Raw genomic sequence first — 14,684 nt, forward strand, 5'->3', positions numbered from 1 at the left:
ACACAGTATCTCAGTGGTGTAGCATGGCACAACCAAGAAAGCATAGCAGTGACAATGCCTGACTTCTCTGGTTGCGCTGTTCACATGTGGTGAGGAGCAAGTGAACAGAAGTAACAGGCAAAATAAATCAAGTTACAGCCAGATGGTATTTCAAGACGATTTGTATCACTGTTCCAAGACAATGGCTGTGGTTGTCATGCACAACATCAATATGCGTTATAATCACAAACTTTACATTTTACTTTGCTCCTTTCAAGATGTCCTAAAATCAGCCTGTCTTGTCGCATACACGTGTATATGGTATTTCATGGCATTGATTAAAAAAAAAACATTTACCAGGACATTTTTGCAGGCATGTTCGTGAATGCCCCACGCGGTAAGAGGACCTGCATGACATCTAAAGCCTGATCTTCACCACAGTTTTATTTGGTCAGAGTAAGAAGGGGAGAAGCTGCAAATAAAGTGACACTGAGCAAGAGAGCACCATCGTTATTAGCAGCAGCTTAATTGTGTTCACTGCAGAACAAAGGCTCACCCACAGTTGTCTACTTATTCCCATCCTGTGCTTACTGCAGGCCAACTATATGTATACTGAACCGCACGAGCTTGTCACTCCATTTGATCCTCTTTCATGTCTGCATTTGACAGACAATTGCATTCAGGGAGGACACCCTTCTCTTGGCATCCACTGTGCTGCCCTAACATGCTGTTAATTGCTAGCTCTATGCATTACATGCCCTTGCTGACACCCATTTAATTCTCTTATCTTCGGCAAGAACAATGTGAACACGTGTTTCTCCTTCACAAGCGAGGTTTGTTAAATGTCACTAACTCAGCGGTTTATAATGAGGAATACAAACACAGATAGCCAGCAGTTAGCTTTTTTTTTCCCAAGTATATATTTACATACAAGCAGGCCTTGCCTTTCTGTAGATATAATGTCAAAGCTATGGCACCATAAACACACCAGAAAGCAAATTTTAGGGCTAATACACAACTACTAAGGACTCAGGTGCATTTTCTACATGCATAACACAAATGGCATCAAACTCTGTTAAGTTCAGCTGCCTGCGATTAAATTGAGGCTATGTAATGCCATCTTCTGACAAACCCTGTCAAAACCAGAGGCAGCTTAACTCGTTACGTGCCGTACATTTGTTTTGCACATTGCGTTAACATCACAGTGGTGTCAAAAAACGAAAGAGCTCACAACATGAACAAAACCAAGCAAAAGCAAGAGCTTCTTGTAGAGCTTATTGGATCCTTTATGTCCATTCGAAAAGTGATGCCAAGTAAAATAAATGCAAAAAAACCAGAGAGGATATAATGGCGGAAGAACACAACCTTCTTCTAATAGAATGGAGCAAAATGTAACTGCAATCATGCTAGAGATCTTTAGCAACTTCGTTTATATGGTCTGCAAGAGTTATACAATCCTTAAAACATACACAGAGGAACATTCAGGCCCAGTTTAGACAGCTAAAAGGAAGTGGCTGACCCGTACCATATAACCAAACAATTAAACAGTGTACCATATGCACACGTTGCAACAAGAGATAGGCAAATATAAATTGCAGCACTTCTTACGTGTGGTTACTCAAAAAAGTGAAAAGTGGCATCACTTGTACAGTCTTTGTCTAAAGTTTACAGACCAAGGAATCTCGGACAACATTTAGTTTTCCTAGAAGTATGCGACAGTAGCCAGTAAAACTGCGCACGACTGCGTTGTTTATATACACGATAGTACAGGCTGGAAATTTAAATACCAGGCTGTGAGACCAAGGTATTGAGATATTCAGTATATTTTTTTTCAGATCTGGTGGTCCGTAAACTATTGAAGCCGACTACACTTGACCACAGCACAACATCAGCAAGCACACAGAGAACTCCCACGAAAATGATGACAGAGTTTTAGCACCTTGTAAAGTGGCATGCAAAGTGCAAATAAACAGAGGGGACTTGCAGTACTTGCATAGAATGCAAAGCCAGTTTTGTGTATTGCAAACTTCTGCTATTCTAGAAAGTTGGCATCGGAAGCCATGTGCCCAAATGATGCCCAGCATGGATACATGCTGGTGCCCTTCAAAGTGATGGCAACATGTGTAACACCAATCATCAACTTGCTGTGTTGAACTGTTGGACTCGCTGATCGACAGTAGATGGTAGTAGTAGTGGTAGTAGCAATGGCTTTCACTTCACGTCATTTTAATTTGGTGAGAAAGTGTCGGCAAGGACTTTGCCCCACATTTTTTGTAGCATTCTCAATTACTGGTGCTTCTAAACCTAATGGAGGACGTGTTGCTAGAGTGATGCCATTGAAAGGATGTACAAACAGTTTGCAGCTTTTTGCTGTTTTATACTATCTGGATATTTTTGGAACCTCTTGGCACTCAATGGCTGCAATTTTCGCAATATTATTGGCACTTCCAAGTGATGACTAGTGTTTCTTGCTTGAGCACCTTAAGGTTTCCTTCTGTTTTCAGTGGTCAGTAGATGGTGCTGTAAACTTTAATGGGTCTCTTCATGCAGCACTGTATACATGTCACTGATAGAATTTGGGTTATGGGTAGCAAAGCCTTTGTATGCAAGCCATACTAAGTGCCTTGCTGCTTTGCTTTCGTAAGGAAACTTTTCGACATGGGTATCACAAGACTTCTCTGCGTGTTACTCCGTACTGCATTGTGGTGAAGTATGAATTATTACCAATTAGCTCGCCTTACTGTATCCCTTATGTGGCACCACTGTGCATCCGATGAATAAACAGACTTAAGCCACAAAGCTACATCTGGGAACGAAGCATCCCAACATTGCACACACTGCTTAAAGGGACACTAGAGAGAAACACTATCAGTCTAAACTGATATTTAAAACCACATTTCCACTAATTTTGCAGTAAGAGGCTGATTATTACAAGATAAAGTGAAGGTTAAACTTAATATTATTGAATGATGTGCTGAAACAACGCCAGTGCTGGTACATCATGTGTGGCATCACAGATTTAAACGTATCTGTTTTGTATTTAGGCCATTTTCAGTGCTGCAAATGTAATAGAAACTTGCCAAGTTCAGTCCTTGACTCTTTTAAGATACAATGTGGTCCGTTATTTCCAATAAAAGATTAAATAGGCCAGAGCACGTGCCATGAAATGTCCATGACGTCACTTCAAGCTGGTGTGGAAACTTCAAGGCAGTGTCACCACCCATCTTCGTTCCTGCATCTTTGGTGGCTTATCAAGCCACTCTTCACTGTAACAGTGGCACCTCTGGCGTTGTAGAAGCGTAATTTACTAGTACAGCTAAATTTATTTTTATCGTAAGTTCCTATTTAGGGGGAAAATAAGAAAGAAAAAAAAAAGCACTCTAGCTTGCTGTAACTTGTTTGCATGTCAATTCGTGCTAACAGAAGTTTGCGAGCTACTCGACGACACAGAAGGTACACTGGTAAATCTCGGCGATTGACTCGAAGCTGCTTTTTATCCAGCTCTGTAGATTGGAACACACATTCGTCTGGATGACTCGGTGCGAGGCGATGCGTTCCTCTTGTTGGCAGATTCGAGGAGACTCGTTAAACATGTGCCAGCTAAATGCGCCACACCTGCGCTGACCTGACTAGAAAAACATGCCTCTCCCATCTCAGTGCTGAGGAAAGCTGCTCCTAGTCAACCACTGGAAGTTTTGCACTATGACAATGGTGCATACATATTTCTTTCCTCGGAGATCTCAATGAAGCACACTGTGGTGGCTGACGTGCATTTTTTCACACCTGCTCCATGCTTATTTATGAAGACTCTGATACAACTTGTGTGTGTTTCTGTCAGGCATGGCTGCGTACAAAGCTTTTTTTGGAATATGAAAACTGCAAGAGTGCTCGATAACTTGGCAACATTGGTTTCCAGCCCGAAGGGAGGAGGCGTGTTCTGAAGGATATCTGCTTGTAAGTAACACAACCCTGAATGGTAAGATGCAAGCCACATGCATGAACCATGCTATTTTTGAGCTTTCTCTACAGCTTCTGCATACATAGCACGAGATGGCTGGATAGGATTCTTCAGGCCACAGGGAAGTGTCTCAGTGAGCTTAAAGAACTCATCTTAAGCAGATGTAATTGGTGTTCACAAGTTCATAGTGTTGCAAAGACTTGCAAGTGACTCGATGATACGTAATGTAGTGTACATGGCATAAAACACCTACTTGCAAATGTTACAGTTACCTTTCTTCACACTGTGCAGCTTATATTCAGCACAAGTAACAGTTGGCATTCATAGTTTACAGGAAATACATTTAGCGAAAATGCTGTATTCTTGCTTGCAACCCAGTATTGTGTTGGTTGTGCACGCAACTGCCAATCTAAATTACAGGCTGCATGCCCAGGCTGAGGAGACGGTCAGATTCTTCAGAGATTTCGCGTCTCCTTAACTTTTGACGCTGACTGCAAAAAGTATTTGCCAAAGGTATAAAGCCACGACGCATGTGATCAGGCCCGTCAAGACCAACTTCTGCAGCTCTCAAGCTATCACGAATATGACCACATTTGACATAGCAGTATATAACTTTTATGCGCCTGCTATGCATGTGACTGGGCACGAAGCGACTGAATCCCTGTGGCGTTCACACCTCCACTGGTTACTCTCTTGGGGTTTGGTGTGCCCTTTGTGCTCAGAATCACTGAAGCAAGACTTGTCAACAGTGCAGTGGCTTCAAAACTTTTGACAGTGACTGTGTGTGCAAAATCACTGAACATAAATAGACTTTCTAAACAGAGTCCTACACTAATATTCTTGCCCCTGCACTTCCCAGCCAGCTTCCATGCCATTACACCTTTACAGTTAAAGGCAAAATATAAGATTGACAGCAGGAGCATGCTATAATGGCACATTGACAAGACTTCCTTGAAAGTATTACTGGGAATGTTTTTTAGGGGCTTACAGTCACTTTCAAAATTTAGTTTCGATCTCGTAAGATGAAATCTACATTTCGTTACCTTCTAACCATTGAGTCTGCCTAATACACACATGCCCACAAAAATGGTTCCATGGCACCTATATCGAAACAATTCATGAAACCATTCTGTGGTATGTTTAGTTAACACAATCACAAGGTAATCTAACAACAACAACAAAAATGCACCAGACATTTAGCCGTGTCACCACATTGCATTGGAGGACAGTTTCATGTCGACCTCCTCGGGAAACGTCCACTGTTGACAACTTTTACTGAGCTTGCACAGCTGATCAACATAAGAAGTCGCTCTGCATGGCCAACAGAAATAAGTGTTTCCAGCTGGAAAGCTGTGCACACTGTCCAGTCTAGACGGGCAACCTAACAAAGACTGGCAAAGATGCCCAGTCACTCAAAAGCTATTTTAAATTGGCAGTCCAAAGAAACCAACAAAAAGAGAAACTGCTCAAGAATGCGCGTGTGGTCAGGTTGCCTTGACGTCGCCCATCTCTAAAGGTACAGTTGTCGCGCCTTCTCCTGCAGTAGCGCCCGACTCAACTTTCTTGGTGGTAGAAGGAAAAAGGGCGTTTTCATCTGCTGAGAGCTTCAGTTTCTGTAGGAGCTCCTCGTTCTGCTAAAAAATATAGTGAAAAAAAGAAAGAAGATAAGGTGATGGAAGGCGTAAGGCTTTAGCCACACTCTGGCCTTATTGTACACAGCAGATATCTTTTACAGCACTGTGCTGCGCAAGAAATCTCGAAATTGCATGTGCATACCACCTGCACTGTAATGTGGCCTATGTGCAAGGAAGTTACAAATAAAAACATTCTGCAGTGGCAGCCCCTGCATCTTCCAACAAGCAGAGGTGAAGCCAGCGCTTGCCTCTACTTCACATTTGAACGACAGCCACACACACCAGCTGGAGCCTGCTTCCAGGTTAAGTGCCTTTGTTCTGCTGATGTAAATGCTAAGCTAATTGGAAAATAGAAGATTGTTGTTTCTAAGTATTACCTTTGGCTGAGTACTGATATAATAATCCCCCATAAAATTTGCAAAGACATTCAAGTTTAATTCTAAAACCTGTGACACGAAAACGTTGTGTTGGATCCGTAAAAGAGACCCGCACTCACCTGCCCCCCTCCCCTAGTGTGCGCTCCCTCCCATCCCCCTCGTACGCACTTGATCACATGACCTCCAACACTTGACATGTAGGAAGACTGTGCACATCAATGCACCATACTTCCCTGACTTGCTCTCCCACACTTTCCCTAACACCCACAGGCACACTATGATCTCATCGCACTTGGACTTTATGCAGAACATCACAGTGACAGGAACGACAGTGGTGAAAATTTGCCGGGAGTATGACAATAAAACTGTAGTTAAGTGGGATGATGGGTTCAAGTCCAAGTAGTGGTGCGAGTGGAAGGGTAGTTGGTAGTTATAAAATAATGAGCCTTTGTCTGAATGTCGAGCTCAGGCAGAATTCATAGCACTGAATAGTGAAACTTTCAAATCAAACAAAATAATAATAATCTGTAAATATGGGTTTTCGACATCGAGTGCCAAACATTTTTCATGTTTCTTAAGAAACAGAAAATAAAATTTGAAAAAAAGAAGAGGTTTGATATTTTTTCCTTAAATCCATGCAATGCTTATGAAAGTCTCCTTAACTGGCTGAATTCGTTTCTATTCACTAACTGCAAACTTTCCACACTAGCATGGGAACACCATTCACTCCCATGTAAGCGAACATTTTCATGGGACAGCTTGAAGCAGACTTGCTGAAATCCTACTCTTTAAAACCCCACATCTATCCTCGTTACATTGATGACATATTTATAATATGGGAACACAGCACAAGCATGTTAACCGACTTAATTAGCCATTTCAATCACTTTTACCTGAGTATTAAATTTACTGCTCATCACTCTCTTAGTCAAATCAACTTTCTTGACATGACGGTCTACATAGAAAACGGAAAACTGAGAACGACACTTTATCGGAAGACTACGGATAGCCAGCAATATTTAGACTACAACAATCATCACCCGCGACACTGCAAGCAAGGAATTTTTGTCAGACAAGCGAAATGAATAAGAAGAATCAGCAGTGAAGACGATGATTATATCCACTACCTAAATTACCTTAAAACAATGCAGCAGAAAGAAACTATCTACAAGTTGCTCTCGACAGAGCTTATGATGTCGCGTCAAGATCGGAGAGACAGCCGAAATTAGCTAAGAAGCAGCATACACCAGAATCTGGCAGACCGCCAGCCTTTAGAACAAAATATTCTAATGCACTCCCAAACATAAACAACATCCTACGAAACTACCAACCAATATTAGCAAGTAATGAGAGTCTGAAAAAAGCGTTCCCAGGTGTACCGAGGGTTACATATCGCTGCAACAGAATCATCAAAGACATGTTGGTGCACACAAATGCCAGCCAACATCATTCCCTCGTAATAAAAGTGTGTTGTCTCCCCAGGTGCAAAACCTGCAGGCAACTTCAAAGTGACATTAAAATTAAAAGCACCGCAAACAGTTATACAAATGAAGTCAAGACTAGCTTTACTTGTACAAATTCGGATGTGATTTATATGCTTGAATGTTCCTTCTGTAAGAAACAATATATCGGTGAAACGGGACAATCAATGAAGATCAGATTAAACGGACATTGCGCGGACACAGCTAAAAGGCTTCCGAAACCTGTCGCTGATCATTTCAACTAACCAGGTCATAACTTTGATGAACTTAAACTCTACATCTTACAGTCAAATTTCCGTTCTGAACGAGAAAGAAAATACAGACTCATACCTTATCCTTAAGTTTTAGACATTGGAACCAATAGGCATAAATGTTTAAAAGGAAGCTTTAGAATCTATTCACTATGATAAATTTAAAGCTATAGGCAACGACGCTTAGTTTGGTTGCTTATTGTTTTTTTTTCTGTTTCTTTTTTTCCTTTTATTTATCTCTTTATTCCATTTCAGTATTTTTTTCACGAGCACCAGTTTCTGCCCCTCCTTCTATTATCTGTTTCAGACACATGATAGCTCGTGACCACTGGTGAAGCGGGTAATAGATGGGTAATGTGCACGCCGTTGACACACCAGCTGACACACGGCAGTTGACATGTGACTGAGAGACGGCTGGGTCACCGGCCTTGTGCACAGCACTCCTTTATTCTCAATTCTACACCCTTGCCGCTAACACACCTTCACTCATTGCCGCACCCACCCGCCATACCCCCTCTCCCCTTTAGAAGAACCCTGCCTATATATTCTGTGCCGAAAAAAAGCATATGTTGCCTTGAAGAAAGCTGAGTCCACTTATCGAAACATTCACTCCCGCTTTCACCTTGTTCATGTTTTGCTCATCGTCTTGAATTTCCATCTCCCGCCTTCCCCACGTTTTCCCTGATCTGCATATGATATTATATGCAATGTTGATGCAAGAAAAAATATTTTGGTACTTGAAAAAATCTAGAACTTAGCAAAGGCATATTGCTTTCAACAAAGATATTACACGCACCAATTCCAGTTGCAGATAAGATGCAAAATTGGCACTGCATTGTGCGTGAGAAAACTCATAGCCTCGTCCATGAAGTAAGACAAACAGCAGTAGCTGGCTTGCCTGACAAAGCAAGCAGTCCACCAAATGTCCTGCCAACTCACAATTTGTGGAGCAACACATAGGAGGCAGGATGGTTGCGTGCTGGGCTAGTCAGTTCACTACAACTTATGCAACAGCATGAAAAATAGGGAAAGGACAACGACAGAGACAGTGAAAAGAGCATTGACTTGCTTATGCAAGAGAGGGGTGTGTAAGCATGCCATCACTTACATTGATCAAGGAAGAGCTAAGGTAAGATATTTTTATGGTTGGTGATTAGGACTATAGTGATAATCAACTTGTGCCATGCATGCTGATTGTTCTTTTTCTTTCTCCTGTCCTCCTCTTTTTTTCCCCTTTCCTGCTGGTGCTTTGTATGAGCATATATGCCTAGCACTGTCAGTAGAATAAACAGTTGGAAGTCAGTGGCCTTTTCCATCCGTCTCTATTGTCGTCCTTTTATTATTTTTCACGCCATTGCATTAGTTGCATAGGTGGCATTGAAATTCACAGCTACGCCTAGCAAGTTCTGCACAACATGGTGCCTATGTCCTTTCCCAACACCAACAATGATGTGAGCTCTTGGCACAGCAATGTGTCTGTCGCGATTTTTTCCAGCTGAAGATAACAAGGTGACACACTTAGATGCAATTGCAGCCAGGTTTCAAGAAGCTGGCTTGGCCAGACTGGCCGATGGGCACTGCTTGTTCCTCAGTGCAATTTCTTTTTCTCGCTGCCCTATCCGCACGGTGGCATACACATTTAACACTAATAGCTAGCAGAGGAACAAGGAGAAGAGAGCATGTTTCAAATGTGCAAAGAGAGGGGAGTGGTGAATGAGCGCATTGTATAAAGTTAGGAGCAGCCATTATGAAAGCTGGCCATGCCAAATGAACTGCGAGACAGGCAAGTAGATGCTCCTGTCTATCTTCTTTTGTGGTCTTGCCACACGGCTGTGAGACCTCACCACTTACCTTTTCATCTTCTTTCTGTGCTTGCTTTTCTTGCTGTTGCTGCTGCTGCTGGCCCTGGAGAAAACAAAAAGTGTATAACAGCCCATTTGAGCAAAGCTGCCATCATGAATACAGGCAAAGAAATTAAATTAAATTCTGAAACTTTACGTGCTAAAACCTTCCGACTATGAGATGTGCAGTGCTGGGAAATCCCAGGATAATTTTGACTGTCTGGGATTTCTGGACACTAAAGAAAAAATATTAGGTTAGCTACATCGATGGATTATACATCTAGAAGTCTATCATCATTTTCTCTGTGCAGATATTTCACTTTGTTGCATAGAAAATTGCCGCCAAGAGTCATGTTGCTGATTCTCAATTTGAACCGCCTCTGCCTGTATGGATAAGTTGATGTAAAATCTCCACATGATCTCCCTCTATGCCACTCTGAGAATCAGCCAGTGCTGATGTCACATGTGAGGTACAGTTAAACCTCGACATAACAAGCTTCAATATAAGGAAATTTTCGCGATGACGAAGCACAGTATACGTCCAATTTTGCGGACTTCCTAGAGGCCACGAAAACGTCCGAAAGATCAGGCAGTCAGAAAAAACGAATGCATGCCGAGAACAGAGCGCTCTCTTCCCAAGGGCTCAAATTGCCACAGGCACGTCCGACATAGCTATGAAGACCTGCCAGTACATTTGTTATTAGTACACTTATTATTATTAGTATTATTATTATTATTAGTACACTCTTGGTATGCTTCACTGCCATACTATGCATATGCTTCACCGCGTTAACACCCTGTATTGAGGCGAAACTAACTTTCGGGACCCGGCATTAGGCAACGCGTCGTGCTTTCCAAGCTTCGAAGCCACTGGTGGGGATTACAAAGGCGGAGTCGGCGCCATTGCTAACTGCGGCGAATTGTTTTAAATGAAAAACACTGCAGCGAACAGCAAGAAGCTTGGTAGCAAACGTCAAAGCAGCTAGGCCTAGCATTGCTGCAGTGGTGGCTACGGCTGCCAGCAGTTCTGCGTACGAGAGCGCCTGTTCGAGGCGGCGATATAACCAAAATGGCAGCGATGGTGGCTTTGATCAATGATGGTTGGGACCTGCGGTCATGGCAAAAGGTCCAGAAAATCAGACGGCGAAGGGTTCTTGCATCTGAAATTTCAGACGTTCTTATACATTGACTATACGGGTTTCTGTGGCGATGCCGCGAAGGTGTCCGAATTATCGGGTGTGTCCAGAAAATCGGTCGTTGACTGTATTTAACTTTTCACAACTTCTTGTCCATAGAACACCAACATGCGCAGACGCACATAGTTAAATGGTTGAATGACATGCAGCTGCTTGCGAATGCACTTCCCAAATTGCGCGACAGAGAGCACCTGGCCAAGTGGAGCAGTATCGCTTTCTGTATAAATTCCACGTGCAATTAGATCCTATTGAACCCCGCGTGCCGTGTGCTTTAGGCACGAGTGAAAGCTTGCGAGGGTGATCAGAGAAGGATGGTGGCTTGGGGGGGTGCTCTCTTCCAGTGCTAGCAAGAGGAAAGAGGGAAAGGGGAGCAAATAAAAATTAAATTATGGGGTTTTATGTGCCAAAACTACGATCTGATAATGAGGCATGCTGTAGTGGGGGATTCCAGAAATCTGGAGCACCTGGGGTTCTTTAACCTGCATCTAAATGTAATACACGGGTGTTTTCGCATTTTGCCATCAAAATAGGGCCACTGTGGCCTGGATTTAATTCTGTGACCTCATACCTAGCAGCCCAACACCACAGCCACTAAGCAACCACAGTGGGTGGGGAGCAAATTGCAGTAACGTGGTTAAGTGCACGTGAGGGCAGGGTGTGATGGAAGTGGGGGGCAGGCTGGCGGGTCTCCTTTTTTTAATGAAGTCCTGGCTGTGGATGGTTGTCAGAATGCCTGTGTGCATATGCAGCCCGCATGTCCTGTTTTAGAGATAATTTGCCGTGTGTGCAAAGACTAGGTGAGCTGAGATGACGTGACATCGTGCACTGTCTTCCTGCACATTTAGTGCTGGAGGTTGCATAATCTAGAGCTTCGAAAACGCATTAATGCAAGATGCAGACGAAGCATTCGCTCCCTGCTGCAGGTGCTTTTCATGATAGCATCATCTCACTGCAGGCGAACCTTTCAGTCACGGGCGCGGAGAGGATGCGAAAGTGTGGCTGGCTTCGCTTCATACCGCTGATCTTAAGATATCGTCGACACAGCATGAAACCGTATCTATCATCACCAGCTGTTAAGTTCAACAAAAACGTCTAGTGTATTTCCTCTTTCAAATTTGCTTTTTCTGACTGCCCGATCATTTGGGAAATTTTGTTGGTAAAGGATTGAATTTTAAAATAAAGAAATTTCAATATAACGAAGCAAATGTCTGATTTTAGCGGCTTCATTATATGGAAGTTTAACTGTACTATAGCCCACAACAGGTTGTACCGCACCGATTTTTATTTTCATAATTTTCTCACTTACAAAATCTCTGTTTTCACTTTGAATGAAGAATTCGTCATTACAGAAGCCTAATGTTTTATCTAGCTTGACTTACTATTTTCCTTTAACGTCTCTTTAACGTGCACTCAATGCACTGTACACAAACTTTCTTCAACAAAGCCTCAAAGCCTCCGTCCTAATGTGGCTGCTGTGGCTGCGATTGAACTCGTGACCTCGTGATCAAAAGCACAATGCCATAGCCACTGAGACACCACGATGAGTGATGCGGACATGCAGATATGTCTTCTTACCATGAGAGCCTTGAGGGCAATGTTGGCAGCCACCGAGAGGGCATTGCACACCTGGAGGTAGACAGAGAAAAAAATGATCAGGCAAGCTGTCGTGTACAACCTTAAAACTTTAAATTTGAAAAATACTATACAATTTCTCGTTTTAGAAACACCAGGAAAACCCCACTTCTGCACTCGTACTATCCAATTTCAGGACAAAACGTGATCCCAAAAACTTTGTGAAAATACATTGCTTCTATTAGACGTTGGCCAAGAAAAAGAAGAAAAAGTATTATATTCTGAAAAACGTATCATTCAGAATCGTATCAACAAGATTCCACTATATACTGCTGTCTACCTGGCTCTTAATGCTCTCTCAGTGGTAACAACCAAATAGAAAGTCATGGCCATAACGTCAAAAGACATGAATGACACAGTACTAACAAGCACACAGGAAAGCTGCTATAAATGTGAGAGGCTTTCTACAGTGCATTCCCACTGATATGAATCAATTTGGATGCCTTCTTTCAAAATTACGTCAATGAAAGAAACCTTCTCATCAAAAAAATTAATAAGAAAACATACATTTTCCAGCTCGAAATCTCTCTCTTAAGGCATTGAAAGATAATAAAGCCAGGCTGGGAACATTATATGGAAAAATTCCAGGAGATACAATGAAAAGCTGTTAGCATTTCTTAACATTTTCACATCATTTCTAGATTACGTATGCCTCATCCATCATGGTGCAGAGCTGTGACAAGTTACAGCTAACACTGCCCTTCCTATTTGCAATATTATATGATTCTAACGTAACGCTTTCTTCAAAGAAAATGAGTTTGGAAATTCCCTGCACATTACAATTGCATACAAAACAAAAGCCGTGCTCATGGCATTGGCTACTGTTAAAGCCAACGTCATCACTGTATGTCATCAGAAAATGGCAACAGAACAAGTTTCGCAATGACAGCATGAAGCTTTCATTATGAAAGCTCATTAAAGAAAGTTATTAAGCTTAGCAGAGCCGTGTCACATGTTTTTGCAGTTTCAGAGACTTGCATGTGTTGCAGGACAACTGATGGAATGGTTAGCTGAGGTGTAAGTGACCATTCTGTTCATGATTGCTGCAGGGTGGTTAAATGCAAAACTCAGTGGACCCCACGGAGAATGACATGCGATCCAGAGGCATGAAGCCAAACATTTCGACAGAATTGCCTGTCTGTTTGGGAAATTGATTAGGACTTTCAGACTGACTCAGTTATTTGGTTGGAGTCAGTCTGAAAGTCCTGATCCAGAGGCAGCAATAAAGATTTGTCTGTAAATTGACACTCTACGAAGACAAATTCTTCAGGATTCTTCTTGTTTCGATTATGAAAGGTGGAGGCATGCTACTTATTTTGTGTTATAAAATCAGGTGTGCAGCAGATTCAGGTGCACATTATCTCTCTACATCGAATCTCTAAACAGTGGGTGTGCACTAGTCTAGGAGGTGTATTACAACCTGGTGAATACCACACTTTCTGTAAAGAAAGCGAGGCACAAGAGGTGTGGAGTTTTCAGACTGGGCAGGAAGTGAGACAGTACTGGCAACAGCAAGAGCCAGGGCTCTCTAAAAAAAGTACTTGTGTCAGCACTCACCTCTTCTGCGCTTGTATTCACTTCAAAGACGTGGCACCTGTACGTGGGTGGTCCTTCGCCTGAGTTTATCGTGATGAAGCCCAGCAGTCTGCATAAGGCCACAAAGTGGAACCTCTGTTGAGTCGCTGTTTCGCGACACACTGTACTTTCTCGTGGACGAAAAAGGGAAGCTTTAGCCTCGAGCAAATGTATCGACAAGTCCCCTAGTCGAAATGTTGGCTCCAGGCTGAAGCTTACGTTCATATCAAACTCGCAAATGACGCCCACGAATTCAATAAAAAAGGTGTGTTTCAATTCTGGCCAGCACTGAAGATAGTCTAAGCTGATCGCTAAGACAGCAACTTCGAGCCCAAGGAATGGAATGCATCCGGAAGATGTCTCTGTGACTGGACGTCAACTCGCTTCCACAATAAAAAGCTAGAAAAAGCACATATTATTAGGGGTGTGCAAATGCCAAATAGGTAGATTTCCAATTGAATACTGAACCTAATCAAGAGAAAAAAAGGAAGCCAAATATTTGAATTGAATATCAAATATTAGAAAAATTCTCACAAAATCTTATGCTTTTAAATTCTGGACAAGAAAAAATGGCGCTGTACATGCTAGGGAGTCTCCTAGCATTGCATAACAAGCATGTAGCAAGCTCTCAGTAACTTATGCATGTAGAAATCAAGATATACAGTAAGGCATACTTCTATAAAAGGAAACACCAAATTAGTACTCTAGCACTGATTACAGCTCAGTTCTAGTATGTGAAGGTCTGAAAAATATTTTTTGA

At 42.3% G+C, this 14,684-nt stretch overlaps 1 protein-coding gene across 2 annotated transcripts in view; it reads right to left on the reverse strand.

The window, feature by feature from the left end:
* Window positions 1-867: 867 nt before the first annotated feature.
* The window catches only part of LOC142584949 (DCC-interacting protein 13-alpha-like), a 60,808-nt gene continuing 46,991 nt past the window's right edge, over window positions 868-14,684 (reverse strand). Inside the window, exons 18-21 of one of the 2 annotated variants that reach the window (XM_075695317.1) lie at window positions 13,907-13,994; window positions 12,293-12,343; window positions 9,532-9,585; window positions 868-5,568 (exon numbers count right to left, since the gene is read on the reverse strand). In XM_075695317.1, the coding sequence (XP_075551432.1) occupies window positions 5,422-5,568; window positions 9,532-9,585; window positions 12,293-12,343; window positions 13,907-13,994 (340 nt within the window). In that variant the 3' untranslated portion in view covers window positions 868-5,421. Of the gene's footprint in view, window positions 5,572-9,531; window positions 9,586-12,292; window positions 12,344-13,906; window positions 13,995-14,684 lie in introns of both variants that reach the window. The other variant, XM_075695316.1, reaches the window with a different exon arrangement.

The sequence above is a fragment of the Dermacentor variabilis genome, chromosome 6, assembly GCF_050947875.1.
Source record: "Dermacentor variabilis isolate Ectoservices chromosome 6, ASM5094787v1, whole genome shotgun sequence".
NCBI lineage: Eukaryota > Metazoa > Arthropoda > Arachnida > Ixodida > Ixodidae > Dermacentor > Dermacentor variabilis.